Raw genomic sequence first — 18,409 nt, 5'->3', positions numbered from 1 at the left:
TTTGCTCAACAAATATTTATTGAGGGCCCCTGCTACCGCAGGAATTTCACCAGGCAGACCAGCAGCCTCTCCAGGCGCCTACCTTGAGACAGTGAGCTCTTTGTCCCCTGCACTGTGGCACTGCGGCCCTGGGTAGGCGTTTTTAGAAAGGTGGGAAGACCTGGCGGCCAAGTTCCTTCCGATTCTTCCAATCCATTGTTCTCGTGCATTATTACTTGCTCACAAAGGTTTGCATTAATTGCATTGGAAGAGAAACCGAATGTGCTTACGCATGCTCTCTTACTACAAAGGAATTATTCCAGAGAGAAAAAGTTTTGAAGGGGGAAAATGGAGTGTTTATTTCAAGCACTTGTTTTACATGTAAGATTATAATTAGGGTCTTTTAAAACAACCCAGATTATTTTGCTTTTTCTTCTAAAAGCAATTCCCCGCCCCCCCCCCCCCCCTCGGCTCTTTACAAAATTTGTCTCTTCATTTCGTCGTAGTGCCAGATTTGAGTAAAAGAGCAATGAAAAATAGCTCACGTTCATTCTGATTTTGCTGATTCTAATTAGGTGACGAGTGAAAACATCTCCAAACCATGTTAGTACCGGGCTTAGCTTCTATCCACTCTAATAGAGAAGTCTTAGCAGTGCCTTTTTTTTTCTAATTTAGAAACTTCAACTCTTAGGTAAGATAACTCGGTTTCCTCTGCTTGTAAGAAAGATCCGGATTTAACACATTTTGTTGCTTTAGGATAGATAATGGCGTGGCTACCAGATAAGAAGTGCAAACAAGGAGTGGAGTTCGTGCTTGATTCTTTGATTTGTAATAATGCAAACTGCAGGCCGCAATGGAAGTGCTCAGGGCAGAGACCCTCACGACCCTCGCGGGTTCCCCATAGCCCTCATCTTCACTTCTTCTCCCAGCCCGGAATTCATGCAAATCATCTTGCTAACCCCCCCAGCAATACAAACCACTTTCGCGCCGTTCGCTCAGGACCGTGCAGCAACATAAAGAGAGAAGTCCTGGAGCCCTAAAAACACCACTTTTTCAAGGCGGATTTTAGGGGACCCCAAGGAATTCACTTGAGTTCAGAATATTTAGCGAGCCTCTTTTATTTCTGGGCTGAGCGGGTCGGGCGCTCGGGCGGGCCGATACCACAGCTTGCAGGACCTGCGCTCCGCCGCGGGAAAGCCGGTCCGAGCCCCGCCCTTCGGGGCCCGGGTCTGTGCGCCCCGCCCGCCTGCGGCGGCTGCTCGCTGGGACCGCGGCGCGCTCGGCTACTCGGCTCTCTCTTCTCCAAACGCCGGCCTGGGCCCCGGCTACCACCATGGATGCTCGCCGCGTGCTGGTGAGGGCTTGGTGGGCAAACCTGCGGGGCGGGCACGGTGGGTGCGGGCCGACCCCCTCCAACTCCAAGGACTGAGTGCTACTCATCAGCGGGTGGCCGTCCTGGGCGGCGCCCCTTTAGGAAAGCCCCAGGTTTTGTGCAGTTTGGGGTGATTCGGGGTCTGGGACAGTCCCCGCCGGGCGTGCGTAAGTGGTGCGCGGCGGTTTAGAGATTTGCGCGATTTGCAGGATGATTGGCAGCGGTGGGGAATCCAAGGCCACGTGGGGTCGAGGTGCACGTGCCGGACAGCGCACGGTGTTGGCCAGTCTCCCCATAGTGTCCGCGGGGCCCCCACTGTGTCCGCGGGCCCGATCCTGCCGGTGGGATGCGCTCCCTGTGACTTCACTCTGCATGCCCTGCAGCGCCCCGGCCCTTTCCAGCTCCCCGCCCGCTTGTGCCACTTCTAACCGCTCAGGGTTGGTGGGTTGGAAGTTTAAAGGTCTTGCACACACTTTGGTGGCGCACACGGGAGGGGTGTTTCTAGTCCCAGGCGGTGATTAAGTACAATTGAAAGACTTGGAGGTCCAAACTATTTGCAGCCTTTCGTTTTTTTCCCATTCCTTTCCCCAGCCCCCAGGGGCCTTACTCTCAAGCTGCAGGATGTTGGCCCAGCGGAACGTTACTCTTTGCTCTTAACAGGAAACCGGAACGTGGGGTCTGCCCCAGGGGAGGGTAGAAGGTGGGGGTAGGGTGAAAAGGAAGAATGTGACATGCTTAAAATAAATATCAGAGTTAGGTTCACAAGTGGGGAGGCTGGGGGGTGGGGAGAGCGGGTTGGGCACGTGGTTTCAGAGACATCCTAGGAACTAGGCTTTGGTTTTCAGGGTGAAGAAAGCCGAATGTAGCTGAGCTTGGCATCTGACATGCCTGGATTCAAATTTAAGCAATCGCTCGACTTGAATAATCCATTTCACCTCTCTGAAGCTCAGTTTCCCCATTTAAGTGGGAATAATGATACACCTTTGTTGCAAAGAATGAGTTATAATGTGAAAGCATACTTAGTGCCTGGCACCGAAAACACCTACTAAGCGCTATTATTAGTCTATTACCTGTCTGCCAAAAAAGTTGATCTCAATCATAAGTATTTGCTTGTTTCTTCTACGACGTTCCCTGCAAACATTTGCCCAGTAACAACTTTTGGCATGTGCTGACTTGTTAAAAGCCCAGCATATATTTCCCTGACTGCTTCCAATGGAATGCCTTCCTCGAATCTGTCTTGAGCCTCTGCTTGCATAGGTTGATGAGTAAATGATGATAATTCCTGCAGTAATGCAGGAATACTGCTGTTTTAGGAGATTGTAGGCTGAGTTCTCCTTCCAGCCCTATGATCTTGGACAATAAATTTCATCTTCCCGGAGCCTTGAATGTCCTCATCTGAAAAATGGGCTTCAGAGATCCTTTTAATATGTAGTAGCTCTACCTTTTATCATATTTTATTGTCTTTCTAAAAGGACAAAGGACAAAAACTTTCTAAGGTGGCTGAATAGAGTCTACTTAGGAGCATAGGATGGTTGGGTACCATCATCATGAAAATAATTTTATTTGCAAGAGATTGTTTCTCTTGAAATTATCGTGTTTTCTTTGATTACGGTTAATTATGCGGATTAACTGTCTAACCCATTAATAATTCAGATGAACTGTCAACCGGTTAATAATGCGGATTAACTGTCAACTGGTTGATAATGCAGATTTTGTAATCCAAAGAAAACACGATAATTTCAAGAGAAACATCAAAAGTGCTTTATTCAAAGTAATGTCCATTGCTAGCTATTTCCCCCATCTTTCCAGTAATTTGTGGATACCGTCCCAGTAGAACTTTTCCTGTTTTGAGGCAAACCAATTCAGAGACCCAGTTTTCCACTTCTTCATATGTTTTGAAGTGCTGCTCAGAAAGTGCATGTGCCATCGATCAGAACAAGTGGTAATCTGAAGGAGCAAGGTCTGGTGAATACAGCGGGTGGGTTAATACTTCCCAGGCAAGATCTTTTAACATGTCTCTAACTGGTTTTTGAAGTGTGTGATGGTGCATCATCATGAAGCAAAATCACTCTGTCGTGTCTTCTGGCCCATTCTGTTTGTGGTTCAAATTGATTATTTGTGGTCGGTAGCGATCAGTATTAATGGTTTCACCTGGTTTTAGAAGCTCATAATACACCTTCCTGATCCCACCAAACGCATAGCATTGTCTTCTTTCCAAAGCGATTTGGCCTTGCAGTCAATGTTGATGGTTGACCTGGATCAACCCATGATTTTGTGCATTTGGGATTCTCAAAATAAATCCACTTTTCATCGCCAGTCACAATTCGATGCAAAAAAGACTTTCGTGCTGTTGAAGCAACATTTTATTGATGACTTTTCGGTTTTCCATTTGTCTTTCGTTCAGTTGTGTGGCACCCGTTTTCCTTCCTTTAAAATCTTTCCCATTGCTTGTAAATGATCGGAAATTGTTTGCTGAGCAATGTTTAATCTTTCTGCAAGTTGTTTTTGAGTTTGACACGCATCTTCATCCAATACTTGTAATTGTTGGTCTTCAAACTTTTTCGGTTGACCTGGACATTCTTTGTCTTTCACCTCAAAATCATCACTTTTAAAGCGTTTAAACCAGCGTTCACAAGTATCTTGAAGTATACGATAACTTTCAGCAGCACTTTTCTTTAAAATAAAGTAATGAATTAAAACTTCCCGCAAATGCTCTTTTTTGGGGGGCGCAAAATTCGGCATTTTTAAGCGTAAAAATATCTATGATGTTAATACCTTCAGAAAATTTGACATGAAGTTTTGAAGCTTGTCAATACAACAAAATAGCATACATATCAAATCACATATATAGGTGTAACTCATCTATTGAAAAAAAATCCGCCTTATTAACCAGTACAACTGGTATGAATGAAAGAAGCATTTTTATATCTACAAGTAATTTGAGCCTTATGAAAGGACTTCTTAAAACTTAAGCCTGAAAGTCAGGCTAGGCTAGTAGAGCGCTGGGGTGGAATTGGCACACTCCCTGGGTTTGGAGTTCTATTTGACCTTTAACTTGGCTCCTTGAACATTTGCTCACTGTGTTGATATATTCTATTTGTAAGGACTTGTGCTGAAATCACTTTACCGCCCCCCCCCCCCCCCCCATCAGAACAAGGCCTATTTGAAAGACTGCCATCTTGAAGTAGAAGTGCTGTCCAGTTTTGTAGTTTGGGGACTTAGTATCATAGTGCATAGCCCACGGCTTGCAGCAGAAGACCTGATTAGCTTGATTTTAGCTGAGGGAGAGAAATCACTCCACCATTTTGCACTTTTGAAATACAGTTTACTTTTTTTTAAAGGGCGGATTCTGGGGGTTTGGCATTAAACTCATTGGGAGCTCAGAATAATGCTAAGAGCTTGGGGGCTCTTCAGGTGGGTAGAGAGGTAGCTCTACAGATATTTATTTAAGTTGATAAATATGATTACAGTTTTCCTTCAGAGGGGATCCCTTTTTAGGATTTTAGTTAGTTTTGAAAAATTTTCTGTAGCATTTTCTAATTCTAGCCTTTTCCTATACAGGGTTTAAAAAATGGATATGTCTGTACTGTTTGAAGCTACTAAACTAAAAAATGATGTTTTAGTTAGCTGCTGTAGTGAGCATCCCACTTAATGGTACTGCCATTTCCATTTGCAGCAAAAGGATCACAGAGGAAAGACGAACTTCAAGAAATTCAGCTATGTGAAGTTGATTTCCATGGAAACCTCGTCATCCTCTGATGACAGTTGTGACAGCTTTGCTTCTGATAATTTTGCAAACACAGTAAGTGCTGCCTGAGAATAAACAGAATTGAGTCTGCAGTGCTCAAAAGGCCCCAAGTGCTTTGTGCGTGATTAAAACGGCTTGCTTTTTGCCTACATTTCTATACAGCGGTTATGAAAATACAGTATGCACTGTAATTTCATTTCACTTTTTGCTGTGGTTCTAGGTAGTAATTGTTGGAGGTAGATTAGCTACTTATTCTATCCTTTTGAAATGTCGCCTAACCTAACATGCTTGATGATTTGCCATAACAACTCAGAAATCATTTGTAAACCTCTGAACCGTTTTTCTTTGTAACAAAAGCTATTCTCTTGTAGTGCACTTGTGAATGTGATTTGCTCTCTGCACGGTTTATGGGAAATTGGTTCTTGAAAGAGGGGGGAAGATGCACAACCACATTTATTTATTTATTTTACAGAAACCTAAATTCAGGTCAGATATCAGTGAAGAACTGGCAAATGTTTTTTATGAGGACTCTGATAATGAATCTTTCTGCGGCTTCTCAGAAAGTGAGGTGCAAGATGTGTTAGACCATTGTGGATTTTTACAGAAAACAAGGCCAGATGTCACTAACAAACTGGCCAGTATTTTTCACGCCGACTCTGACGATGAATCATTTTGCGGTTTCTCAGAGAGTGAGATGCAAGATGGAATGGTGAGTTGGAGAATTTCACCAATATCAAGAAGTAAGGTACATTTTGAGGCGTGATGTACTTGCTTTTAAAGAGCTTTTTTTTTTTTCCTTATAATTTTCATTTGAGTCATGCCAGAGATTCTGTTGACCGTTTTAAAATTTGAGAGTAGTTAGGTCTTAAAGCAGTTTACTGAAGTAGTCCTATGTGTAAAGCCTGAACGTTTTGTAGGCTCGGAAAATCTTGCTAAGGTAAACTTGGCCAACCTCCAGATTTCCATGGCCAGAGAAATCCAGCCTAATCAGAGGAAGCACACGTGTGTCCTCAAGATTAGTTCCATTCACAGTTAGGTTCCAGTGCCCAGTCCAGTGCCTGGCATAGACCAGGCCTTGGGTAAATGTTCCCATAGTAGATCCATGCATTTGGAAAACCAGTGATGGTAACGTATGCGCTGGGGCCCAAGCGCAGATAATGACAATTAGGGCCCTTCCTGCTTCCACTTTCGCTCCTTTTCCTGCACACGCTGCCTTACCTTTTTAACCTCTCCTCCTGCTCAGGCTGCTGCTGCTGCTGCTGCTGCTACTGCTGCTGCTGCTGCTGCACCACCTGGGTCCCACTCTCCCTGAACATACTGTTCAGTTCTGCAGATGGTTTCTTGGTAGCAAGACTTTCTTGACAAAGGAAGCCGTGTGTTGATTTGCAGTCAGGTGCATGCCCTGCAGCTCAATGTGGTCTGACTGCCTGGAACCACACTTGAGTGACGCTGACAGGAGTGAGAGTGCCTGACCAGGGAATGTCTTTACGGCTCTCATAGCTTCACAGTAGTGCAGTATTTCCTGTAATGAGTAATACTGGTCCAAATCCGTGCATGTTGGCGTTATCGCCAGGGCAGCTCTGAAAATCTGGATGTGACCCAAACATAGTCTGCAGCCCAAATCACTTCTGGGTATTGTTTCAATTCTTTGTAGGTGCTGAGTGTTGTAATCAATAAAATGCCAATCAATTAAAAGTCTTCAGAACTCATGAAAGTTTTTTTTGTCATTTTATAGTCTCAATTTGTACACCCGAAAAGTACATGAAGAGTAGTAAAAGCTGTGGGGATTTTAGAAAGTTTTGAATTTTGAAAGTGGGTCTTCACTTTCTGGGACTTTATGGGGGATATTTTTTCTTGTTTTTTTCTCAACCATCACAACAATCTATTTTAGGATAGTATTTTTATTACTCCAAAAGAAACCCAGTACCCATCAACGGTCACTTTGCATCCTTTCCCAACACACTCAGTCACTGGCAACCACCAGTCTGTTTTTTATCATCATAGGTTTGCCTATTCTGGACTTTTCATAGAAATGGTACCATACAATGTGTAGTCCTTTGTGACTGGCTTGTTTCACTTAGGTTCTTCCATGTTGTGACATAAGCCAATACTTAGCACCTTTTTATTGCTGAATCACATCCCATTGTGTGAATATACCACACTTTATCCATTCATCAGTTGATAGATGTTTGGGCTGTTTGTACCTTTTGGCTATTATGGTACAAACTGCTATGAGCACTGATGTACGAGCTTTTGTGTGGACATACACTTTTGAGTATCTACCTAGGAGTGTAACTGCTGGGTTATAGAGTAGCTGTTTAACCTTTTGAGGATCTGACAGACTGCTCTCCAAAGTGGCTGCACCATCTTACATTCCAGCCAGCAGTGTATGTGGGTACGAAGTGGTATTTTGTGATCCTGATTTGCATTTCCCCAGTGGCCGATCTTAACACATATTTAATGGTGGAAGCCTACACTACTTTAAAAGAAGAATTTTCTCATTTGAGCCTTATGATAAGTGGATCAGAGAGGTATCTAGGGTAGTCAATTCATAGAGACAGGAAGCAGACTGGTGGTTGCCAGGGGCTGCGGGGAGTTGTTTAAAGGGCACAGAGTTTCAGTTGGAAGTGATGAAAAGGTTCTGGAGATGATGGTGGTGATGGTTGCACACCAATCTGAATGTATTTGATAACAGTGAACTGTACACTTAAAAATGGTTAAATGGTAAATTTTATGTTAAATATTTTTTACCACAATTTTTTAAAAAGTAGATTAAAGCCTTCAGACATCGTCAATAGAGTTTAATATTGCCATTCGCATTGAAATCATGTTTATGGGAGAGCACATATTTTTTCCTGTAGGAATTATTTTGAAATACATAAAGATCTATTTTTAAATTAAAAAGAGAGTTGGGATTTTCACATTTAAAAAAAAAAAAAAAAAGGCCCAGAACCACTGGCCTAGGGGCTGTGAAAACGGCTTATCACAATGTGTCCCAGATAGGCTACCGGAGTTACACTACACTCAGATTGTTGTATGTATTTATAACTCCTGGTTTTATTACCCAGAGCTGCCAATTAAAACTGACAATTAAAGTGGCCGGTTAAAATGTATTTGATGCAAGCATCTTTTGTTCAGAGGCAATGTAGCCTGTTCAGCAAACAAGTCACTGATAACTTAATTGTTCTGATTAACCAACGATTACAGTCAGACCGTGCAGGCTGCAGGACTCGCAGTCAGAGCAGACGGTCCGGGCCTCTCCGGGTGGCCATGAAGTTTCCAGCTCGAAATACCAGGGGCGCAGCCAGCAAAAGAGCAGCAGCTCCTGCACCCCCCGAGAAATCTGTGACTGATTCCAACTCTGATTCAGAAGATGAAAATGGCATGAATTTCCTGGAGAAAAGGGCTTTAAATATAAAGCAAAACAAAGCAATGGTAGGTATCTCACTTGGAATGTGTTAGAATGAACTCTTCCAGCTTTTCTCTACGCCACTTGTTGCTTATCTGTGTCAAGAACTGTTTTCCGTGTAGCTGTGAAGTCATTATTTTTACAGTGTGTGCTTTCAAATGTGTTTCTTTCCCTAAGCTCACTTTCCTTTTGTAAAAAAATCTATTAGTCTTGGTAAATGTGTAGGAGAAATCAGAAACTCTGAGATATTCGACAGTAATTTCCATAAGTTGCTCATTTTCAGCAGTTATGCTAAACCAATAATTTCTGCTTCGTTTCCTTCCTTTTTAGCTTGCAAAGCTAATGGCGGAATTAGAAAGTTTCCCTGGCTCATTCCCTGGACGGCATTCCCTCCCAGGCCGCCGACCAGTAAGTGCAACTCCTTGTTTGTTCAGTAGCATTTTGGGCAGGTCTGAGGTAGATTTGTTAGGATATTTGAAAATCCAGTCTCCTTATTTTGTATGATCTTCTAGACAAAGAGGAAACCTTCTCATAGATCTGTGTGGGGATGTGTGTAAGAGGGATTTTGTAGACAAAGAGGAAATAGAGGAAACCTAACACATCTGGGACTCTTCTTTCTGGGGAAGGTGTGGCCTCCCTATGCCAAGCTTGTGCAGTGCTCAAACCCCTTTTGATTGGTTATTTCTCTTTTTTCTAACTAGACTAAACCCCTCAAGGGCACAGAATAAAGATAGGAAAATATTTTTCCTGTATTCCCAGCATTTGCACATTTCTCTTTCATGGTAGATGCATAGTAATCGATGTTTTTAAAATCTGAGAAGGGAAAAAAAAAATGATTTCTTAACCAAGTCATGGCCTAATATATGTGAGTGTATTCTGAGAACTAAGCTGGTGTAACTCGGGGGAATTTGGTGTTGTCTGCTGTGGTACAAAAGAAAAGACTTTCCTTCCCTACCCCTCCTTGAGGAGAAAAGGAAGAATCTAGCAAGGAATGGAAGAAGGAAAACCACACATACATTCTCTTTTGTGTACTGTAGAAACAGTGAGTGTGTCAGGGCTTAAGAGATGTCGTAGAGCCTGGCTAGTGTGGCTCAGTGGTTGAGTGTCAACCTATGAACCAGGAGGTCACAGTTCGATTCCCAGTCAGGGCACATGCCTGGGTTTCGGGCTCCATCCCCTGCGTTGGGTGTGCAGGAGACAGCCAATCAATGAATCTTTCTCTCTCATCATTGATGTTTCCATCTCTCTCTCTCCCTCTTCTTCCTCTCTAAAATCAATATATATATATATATATATATATATATATATATATATATATTAAAAAAGAGATGTAGGAAAGGTTGTTTTGGAAAATGAGATTTACTCTTACATTGTTATTATGTAGATGAATAAATAAATTCTCAGTTGTAGAGAAACGGACTTGGTGTTACAAAAGCAAAATTATAACGGCTGTGTTTTGGGCTCATTTCCCATGCATTATAGAAAGGACAGAAAATCAGGAAGTGGAGCTCTCCCTTTACTTAAACACATGCATAGGAGAAGGTGCCACTTCCCTTCATTCTGGAATAAATGGGTTCTGTCGTGTGTTTTGTTTAGCAACCAAAGACACCCCGGAGGCGCACATTCCCAGGTGTTACGTCCAGGAGAAACCCCGATCGGAGAGCACGTCCTCTTACCAGGTCAAGGTCCCGGATCCTTGGGTCCCGTGGCGCTCTACCCACGGAGGAGGAGGAGGCAGAGGAGGAGGATAAGTACATGTTGGTGAGAAAGAGGAAGACCATGGACGGCTACATGAACGTGAGTTCTCCACATTTGTGCTTGCTCTTCTGTTTTTCATCTTCTGTAGGCCCAACACCAAATGATTCACATTAAATGTTCTTCTCAAACCACTCAGAATTGTTAATGTCATACCAAGTTATTTGGTGATTTTTTTTTTAAGTCATCAATAATAGTGCAGCCTTTTCAAGAAACTTCAAATAACATTTTATAAACTGAAAATAATTAGACCTTTCCACAGATTTTCTTGCTCCATTGACATACAGCATTCTCATGAGTTTTAAATAATTTTAACTTTTTTGTTGTTGTTAATCCTCACCTGAGGATATTTTTTTCATTGCTTTTCAGAGGGTGGAAAAGGAGGGAGGAGGAGGGGGAGAGAGAGAGAAACATTGATGTGAGAGAGACACACTGATTGGTTGCCTCTCACACGTGCCCAGGGAGCAAACCTGCAATACAGGTACCTGCGCTTGACCAGGAATTAAATCCAAGACCCTTTGGTGTGCAGGTGATGCTCTAGCCATTGACTCACACTGGCCAGGGCAATTTTAACTTTTCATTCTCTTGGAATTTAACATCTGACATTGGTTAGCCTTCAAAAGTAATAGACGTGGTGTCCCCTAGTATGATTTTTTGTGTGTGTTCATTGAAAGAACTGATTAAACTTACATCTTCATTACATCTGTAATGTCTGTGTCCTGTAGGAATTCTGTGGTGTATCCAGGCCATTGCTAAAGGTCTTGAGACACTTGTATGGTTTCCATCTCATATGAATTCTGTCATGACCCCAAAGTTGTGCATTGTTCATAACACTGGTTACACTCAGTACCTTCGTAAAGTTTCTCCCTAGTAGGAATTTTGTTATGTTCCACAATGCTTAACCTTTGGATAGGCGTTGCCATATATTTGTTCGGTTTCTCTCAAAAATGTACAGTGGTTGGCAAAAGTAGGTTTACAGCTGTTTGTATGGAAAAATACAAGAATAAATTCTGTGTTTCATGTACTCCCAACCCACACTTGTATATTCTGGGATCAAGTGAGGTGTGAGCCCTGGTTACAGGCTTTTCCACATATATGAGTTTTATATGATTTCTCTCCACAGTTGGAGTCTCTGACGTTGAGTAAGGCTTGAACACTTAACCTAAGTTTTATCTCAGTCATATGTGTAAGGTTTCTTTCAACTTGAATTCTTTGATGATCCCCAAAGCTTGAGCTTTGAATAAAAGCATTGCTACATAAATTAGGTTTATAATGTTTCTGTTCAGTATTTTCTGATGCTCGGTAAGGCTTGCATATCGGGTAAAAGCTTTGACACATAACACTACCCTTTGTAAGGTTTCTCTCTAGTGTGGATTTTCTTATGTTGAGTAAGATTTGAACTCTGTCTGTCTAAAGGTTTTACCACACTGACTACATTTTTAAGTTTTCTCTCCTATAAATGGATTCTCTTATGACTGCAAGTTGTGAATGTCTGGAATATTTGATGATTTTTGTTAGCGGGTGAAGGAGTCAAAGTTTTCTTCTTCGTCAGCTTTTCTTAGTTTTAGGAATCATTTCCATGATGGTGTCCTGTAAGCTGAGGACTTGTCTCCTCTCCATAAGCCTTAAGAAAGATTTTCCAAGTTGAATTCTCTGTGAAGAAATGGTAAATCAGGTACCTGAGACTCGGGACTGGGGAGAGCCGGTCAGAACACTGTTCCCATGCTTGCTGTTATGCAGGATGATGACATGCCCCGAGGTCGTCGTCCGGGATCCATGACCCTTCCGCATGTCATCCGCCCAGTGGAAGAGATTACAGAGGAGGAGCTGGAGAACATTTGCAACAATTCTCGAGAGAAGATATACAGCCGCTCATTGGTAAAAGCCTCCACTTTCTGAATGAAAACGTAAACGTCTGTGAGAGGAAGGATAGCCTCTCTCCTTAGAGTTTTGCTGATGTTCTAAATGTCCGAGCATATGGGATGTGCGCCCGAGTCTTTCCTATGAGAAGAGCGAGTTTTGTAGCATCCTTGGGATCTAGCCCTCCTCAGTCTTCAGTAGCATTAAGTCTTTTGTGTTAGTTTAGAAATTGGTTCATCCAGCACATATTTCCTGTGTATCTATTAGGCATGTCTACATAGATGGGTGCTGGGGAGATGGTGGTGTGCTAAAGATAAAAAAGGATTCTGGGCAAGTTTTCTTGCACGTTAAGACCTTTACTTGAAGGAAAGAAGTGTAGATAATATTGAATCCGCCAACTGAATGAAATCGCCATGCTTGAGATACTTTCCATGCCCTAGCACAGTGGTCGGCAAACTCATTCGTCAACAGAGCCAAATATCAACAGTACAACGATTGAAATTTCTTTTGAGAGCCAAATTTTTTAAACTTAAACTATATAGGTCGGTACATTGTTATTAACTTAATTAGGGTACTCCTAAGCTGGCTTTTGCTAAAAACGTCCTCAATCTGATTGAGGTACGTTCGCTGAGGTCGACCCCTTCCAACTCTCCCATCCACACTCGTCTTGTATACTTGTTTTGTCTATCTCCTTTCCGAGTTCTGCGCAAGGGGCCATGAAGTTTCAATCGCACTGTACGTGCGCGCCCGCACATGGTATTTTGTGGAAGAGCCACACTCAAGGGGCCAAAGAGCTGCATGTGGCTCGAGAGCCGCGGTTTGCCGACCACTGTCCTAGCACATACATGTGTATATAAGATAGGAAATAAGATTCAAAATGTCAGACCACCTATCAGGGAGGACATTCTTTAAATGAGCTGGTTTTCTCTACAGAAAGCAGTGTTGTTGTTGTTTTAACTTGCTTTTTATTGGTAGGGATCTACTTGTCATCAGTGCCGCCAGAAAACCATCGATACCAAAACAAACTGCAGAAACCCAGAGTGCTGGGGCGTTCGGGGCCAGTTCTGCGGCCCCTGCCTTCGGAACCGCTATGGCGAAGAGGTCAAGGACGCCCTGCTGGATCCAGTACGTGCCTGGAAGGGTGGTCCTGTGGGCTTTGAAGGTCAGGCGCTAGCTGATGGGGCCAGAAAGATGGCATCGGAGAAAGGGTTTCTGATGTGGGGCTTTCATTTCGGGAGAGGCAGGTGAATTCATAGTGCTGGTGCTGGGTGGGTGTGAGCCCCTTCCCGAGAGCTCGGGACCTGCCTGTTCAGGGGAATCTGATTCTCCGTTCATGTTCACCCCTGGTCAGTGCCTAGTGACTTTCTGTGCTGCAATCCCTAAGGGAACATTAGGCATGACTAGTGGATATTAACCATGTTAAGATTTTTTTCTTTTAATAAAAAAATGAAAAGATTTAAAAGCGATTGATGATACCCACCTTAGAGGTTAAATAGGAGTAGATAAGTAAGGGAGAGAGAGGGAGTAGGTTTGATTTAATTATGCCTTTTCACAATTCTTCAGAACTGGCATTGCCCGCCTTGTCGAGGAATCTGCAATTGCAGTTTCTGTCGTCAGCGAGATGGGCGGTGTGCGACTGGGGTCCTGGTGTACCTAGCCAAATACCATGGCTTTGGGAATGTGCACGCTTACTTGAAAAGGTAATGATTGTTTGTTTTTTTTTCTCTTCCCCACCCAAATCTTATATTCACTTATGTCTTAATAAAAGGATGGTAGAAGTCAGAGTAGTGGTTACCTCAGGGGGTGGGGGTGCAGGTATTGACCGGAAAGGGGCACATTGAGAGTCTTTTGGAATTTAAAACATTTTATGTCACCTGGGCAGTGGGGATCTGTGTGTGGGTGCACGTGTGTGTGTAAATTCAAGATGTGCACAACATGTTAAAGCATGTATGTTATAACTCAATAAAAACATTTCTAAAAGAGTGAATTAGGCTTTCCGGAGAGAGTGCTTAGTTTGAAAACAATGCCCTGACATGTTTCCTTTTCTTTTTCCAGCCTGAAGCAGGAGTTTGAGATGCAGGCATAGTATTTGGAAGGCCCGCTACCTGCCTTCCACTGCGCCCGTCTTCCTTGTTAAAGTTTTCAATGGTGTCAGGCGGCGGAATCCTGAGTTAAGAATTCTGATGATCAGTTTGTTTATAGGAAACTCAGATCAAGTTACTCTCATCGGCCGTGTTTCCCAGCCTCACGGAGGCATGTTTCCAGCTGTGCTTTGTCTTCTTGCCATTTCTTTGCTTTCTCCTGCCCCTCACCCCACACCAACCCCCTCTATTTACAGTGGGTCTCTCTCACCCTCTCGTTTCTGAATTCTTTTAAAACGACAGTTTTATGAAAGCATGTTTGATTTAATCGGTGTTGAAATAGCCCTGGAATCCACCTATAAAACCAAGCACTTAGAAACGCAGTAGTGGTGTTAACTAATTACATCTATTGAGACCAGCCCTCTAACTTGTTGACACAAAAACAATGGGTATGATGGTCACACTAGTTGACATTTCTTACAGAATCAAGGCCCAAAAGTCTTAAAAAACCATGTGGAGAGGAATGAGGTAAATGTTGGAAAGTGGGGTATGTTACTTTGGACGCCTCTAATGAGAATATTCCATTATGGTGCTTAATATACAAGTAGTCACCACTGGGATTTAGTTACTGATTTTTTCCACCATGAGGTTGGGTGGTACATCGGGCTCAAACTGGCACAATCCAAAGGATTGTGGATCTTGCTATATTCACAGCCATTATAGAAAGGACATCCTAGGGCAGTGGTCGGCAAACCCATTAGTCAACAGAGCCAAATATCAGCAGTACTTCTTCAAAATAGACTCGCCCAGGCCGAACACCGACTTCTGTGCATGGGCCACGAAGTTTCAATCGCACTGTCCGTGCGCCCGCGCCTGGTATTTTGTGGAAGAGCCACACTCAAGGGGCCAAAAAGCCGCATGTGGCTCGAGAGCCGCAGTTTGCCGACCACGGTCATAGGGAATTAGTATGAAATAGGGTGGTTTGAATTCATGATATAACCTTCAGTATAATGGTAGCTTGCCAAGTTTATTTCATTTAATAAATGTAAGGCATTTCAAATTCTTGATCATTTTGCTTGGAAAATTGATACTAATGTTAGCATACAATTTGCAGTTTTTGTTTCTTGAAGAAATTTTTTGTTTTCAGACATAAGGTGGAGGCTTTTACCAATGAAAGCTAGGCACGAGGTTCGTGTTCGGTGTCCAGGTTTCAAGCACTTTTAGAGCAATGAGAAGTGCCTTTTTGGAGATGGGTGACTTTCCAGTTTGTTGACTTGACATCTCCGCCAGTTTAGTTTCTGGGCAGATTTCATGTGTCGAGCCCCCCCCCCCCCCCCCCCATTTTTTTTTTTTGCATTAATCACTTGGTAGAGGTGGGTCTGAGTGTTGTCCATTTCCCTTTGCCAGTGCAGCCTGTTGCTGTGTCCTTTCAGTGATGCATACATACATGGACCTTGAATCAATAAATGTAAATAGAGCTTTTGATCTGTAATGCTTTTATATAAAGTTTTTATTTTGATAATAAAACATTTCGTTCTAGCTTGTCTGCTTTTTTAAGTCTATAATGCTCAATCTTACTGCACTGAATTTTAATTTTTTTTCCCTCCTATTTAAACATCAGACTATTTCTGCCTTTTCTAATCTCCCTTGTGCATTGAGTTTCTGAATGTCTGATAGCATTCAGAAATACCCTTATCATTAGCTGGGATCAGAAAATCTACCAAGACAGACAGCTAGATGGCCAGAAAGAAATAATATGTGCCCCCGAAGTTTTGCAGTGTTTCCTTTACCATTTGCCAACGCAAGTGCTAACAGCGATTTCACAATCCTTAGCTTGCTTTTATCAACCATTCAAATATTTATTTAAAGGCATGCTGTGCTTTGAAACTTGTTCCAGGACTGAGAATCCAGACAAAAAAGGCATGGTCTGAAAGCTCTTAACCCAATTCTTTAGACCAGGGTTGGCAAACTGTAGCCCGTGCGCCAGATCCTGCTGCAGCCTTATGTTCATATGGCACAGGAACTATGTTTCTATAGTTTTTTTTTTTGGTTTTGTTTTTGTGTTTTTAATGTTTTTGGAGGGTTGTGAAAACTGTGACAGGCCATATGGCCTATTTGGGTTGAAGTTTTATAACATATGTAGCTCCAAAGAAAATGGGTATCTTCATAAACTGGAATCTTAAGAACCCAAATTATAATCTAGGATTTACAATGTAGTGGACAAACTAAGACACAAACCTATAACCTGATTAGGAAAACTGGCATTTTCTCATTACCAAGCATTTCATACCTAACAGTGGTTAGGCTCATGGATTCTGTAATGACTCCCATCTGACAAGGAAACCTTAGGTCAGTTGCTCAGTCCCAGCCTTGGTAGTGAGGACCCCATGCTTCCTTCCACACTCCACTGGAAGCTCCATACACCATCCTTAGAGTTGAGAGAACTCAAAGTTTTGATGATTAGATGTAGAGAAGTAGCGTTATGACAGTCCTGCCCCAAATGAGCAAGAATTGCCTGTATATTTGTCTTTCCAACCTGATTATCCAAGGTTGAGATGGTACCTACCTTTATCGCCATTACTAGGGTTGAGAACGAAATCTAAACTATAATGGACTAAAGTAACTTCCTAATGAAGAGGGCAAAGGCAGTAGAGGGGGCTGTAGGAGGGCTTTATTTGGGTTTTATTTTTAGAACTAAGGAGTGAGGGCACCGATGGCTCTCAAGGTCAGGTAGGAAATTGGGTTATTTGCGGTTAAGAGTTGAGTGCTTTGGAGCCAGGCTGGAGAGGATTCCACTTTGAGAGGAGAAACAGCAAATTCTGAGGGAAATAAAAGGTGAGCAAGTGTTATGTTAATGTTTACCACACATTTATGGGGTAATATCTCAAAGATGAGGAAGTAAATCCAGAGAAGGTGACAAAACTGTCTGATGTCACATAGTGGCAGAGCTAGACTGGTGTGTTAGGGTTTTGTTACATTTATTTTTTTAAAACTAACCTGAGCTTGCCTGCCTTAAGACTCAGAAAAGCAGGGGAGGGGGTTACTCAAGTTCTGTCAGTGAGAATAAAGGTGCCTTGGGTGTGGAAGCCTAGCTGAATGGCTTCTGCAGAAACCCTTTTGAGCAGGGAGATAGGCAAGGCTGGGTGGGGGTCTAGGGCTGTGCGGTCAGGAGGGGCTGGGAATGGGGTAGTAGGGAACCAGCATATTGGATCATTCAGCATAGATGTTTGAAACCCTTCAGCCTTTTAACTGGGGGCATTAAACTCCTGTAGGTAGACGACTCCTTAGATTAACTACAAGATTGGGGAAGAAGAATGCTAAGAGGAGAGCAAGAACCTCAAAAGTGTTGCCGTGAACCAATGGAGGATGGACTAAAGCTTAGGGAGGCAGTAGGCAGCTGGGGACCTTTGCTTGGGAATGTGTAAGGAATGGATTGATTGCAGAGAAATTGACAAGTTCCAGGTAGAGGGCGTTTTCCAAGATAATATCCAGATGATGCAAGACTTGTTTGAAGGAAAGAGCAAGAAATAAAGGAAACATTTAAGGTTAAAAGTTACTAACATTTGAGTTTCGTCAATCTTCCCTGCATTTTGTTTTATAAGGTTGCATTTATGTTTTATGTACAACTTCTTTAGCATGAAGAATGTCAAAACACTTCAAATGGCTATACAGTATTTGTTTATATATATATATATCTATTCCATAGTTTACTTAAATAATTTCCAATCTTAGGATAGCTGGATTATTAACAATCACTTGCTATTATGAGTAATGCTGTAATTAATATTGTTGTGCCTGAATCTTGGGTTAAAATAAATTTCTAGAAAGTGCAGTAACTCAATTACCGGGATGAAGGAAAGTAGGAGGTTGGGATTTTGCAGAGTGTGGGGCTGATCTATAGACCTAAGCTGCTCAGGTGAACTTGGGTGCAGTCCAAGGATGGAGGGAGAAGGGGTGAGCTGCTTAACTAGAAACCAAGATGGAGGCATGGCTCTCTGCAGGTGGGCTCAACCTGTAAGATTGCAAATCTGCATAGCTGGCCAAGTAAACATTTTATGTAATCCCCTGACTTGAATTTGTTGGAAGTGTTCATTGTCAGATGAAAGTACCTGCTGATGATGCATGATTGCAGCAGTGCTCAATCCAACATTATGAATATTTGCCAAAGGAGGCAAACAAGAGTCAGCTGGGCACCTCCTAGGCAC

General features: G+C 42.7%; 1 protein-coding gene across 2 annotated transcripts; it reads left to right on the top strand.

Annotated features, from left to right (window-relative positions):
• The first annotated feature begins 1,242 nt into the window (after positions 1-1,242).
• CDCA7 (cell division cycle associated 7) lies at positions 1,243-15,743 on the top strand. 2 transcript variants are annotated; one of them, XM_070423418.1, is made up of 10 exons: positions 1,243-1,333; positions 5,028-5,153; positions 5,572-5,808; positions 8,307-8,534; positions 8,839-8,916; positions 10,105-10,305; positions 12,004-12,141; positions 13,099-13,248; positions 13,687-13,823; positions 14,179-15,743. In XM_070423418.1, the coding sequence occupies exons 1-10, from the start codon at positions 1,313-1,315 to the stop codon at positions 14,207-14,209; spliced, it is 1,347 nt and encodes a 448-aa protein (XP_070279519.1). In that variant the 5' UTR covers positions 1,243-1,312; the 3' UTR covers positions 14,210-15,743. The 2 variants fall into 2 exon arrangements, with proteins under 2 accessions (XP_070279519.1, XP_070279520.1); XM_070423419.1 differs by lacking the exon at positions 5,572-5,808.
• Positions 15,744-18,409: the final 2,666 nt, after the last annotated feature.

This window comes from Myotis yumanensis, unplaced genomic scaffold, assembly GCF_028538775.1.
Source record: "Myotis yumanensis isolate MYYU_CA2020_CCGP unplaced genomic scaffold, mMyoYum1.0.hap1 SCAF_8, whole genome shotgun sequence".
NCBI lineage: Eukaryota > Metazoa > Chordata > Mammalia > Chiroptera > Vespertilionidae > Myotis > Myotis yumanensis.
Note: the sequence above shows the minus strand (reverse complement) of the source record. Positions and strands in the feature narration are given on the sequence as shown.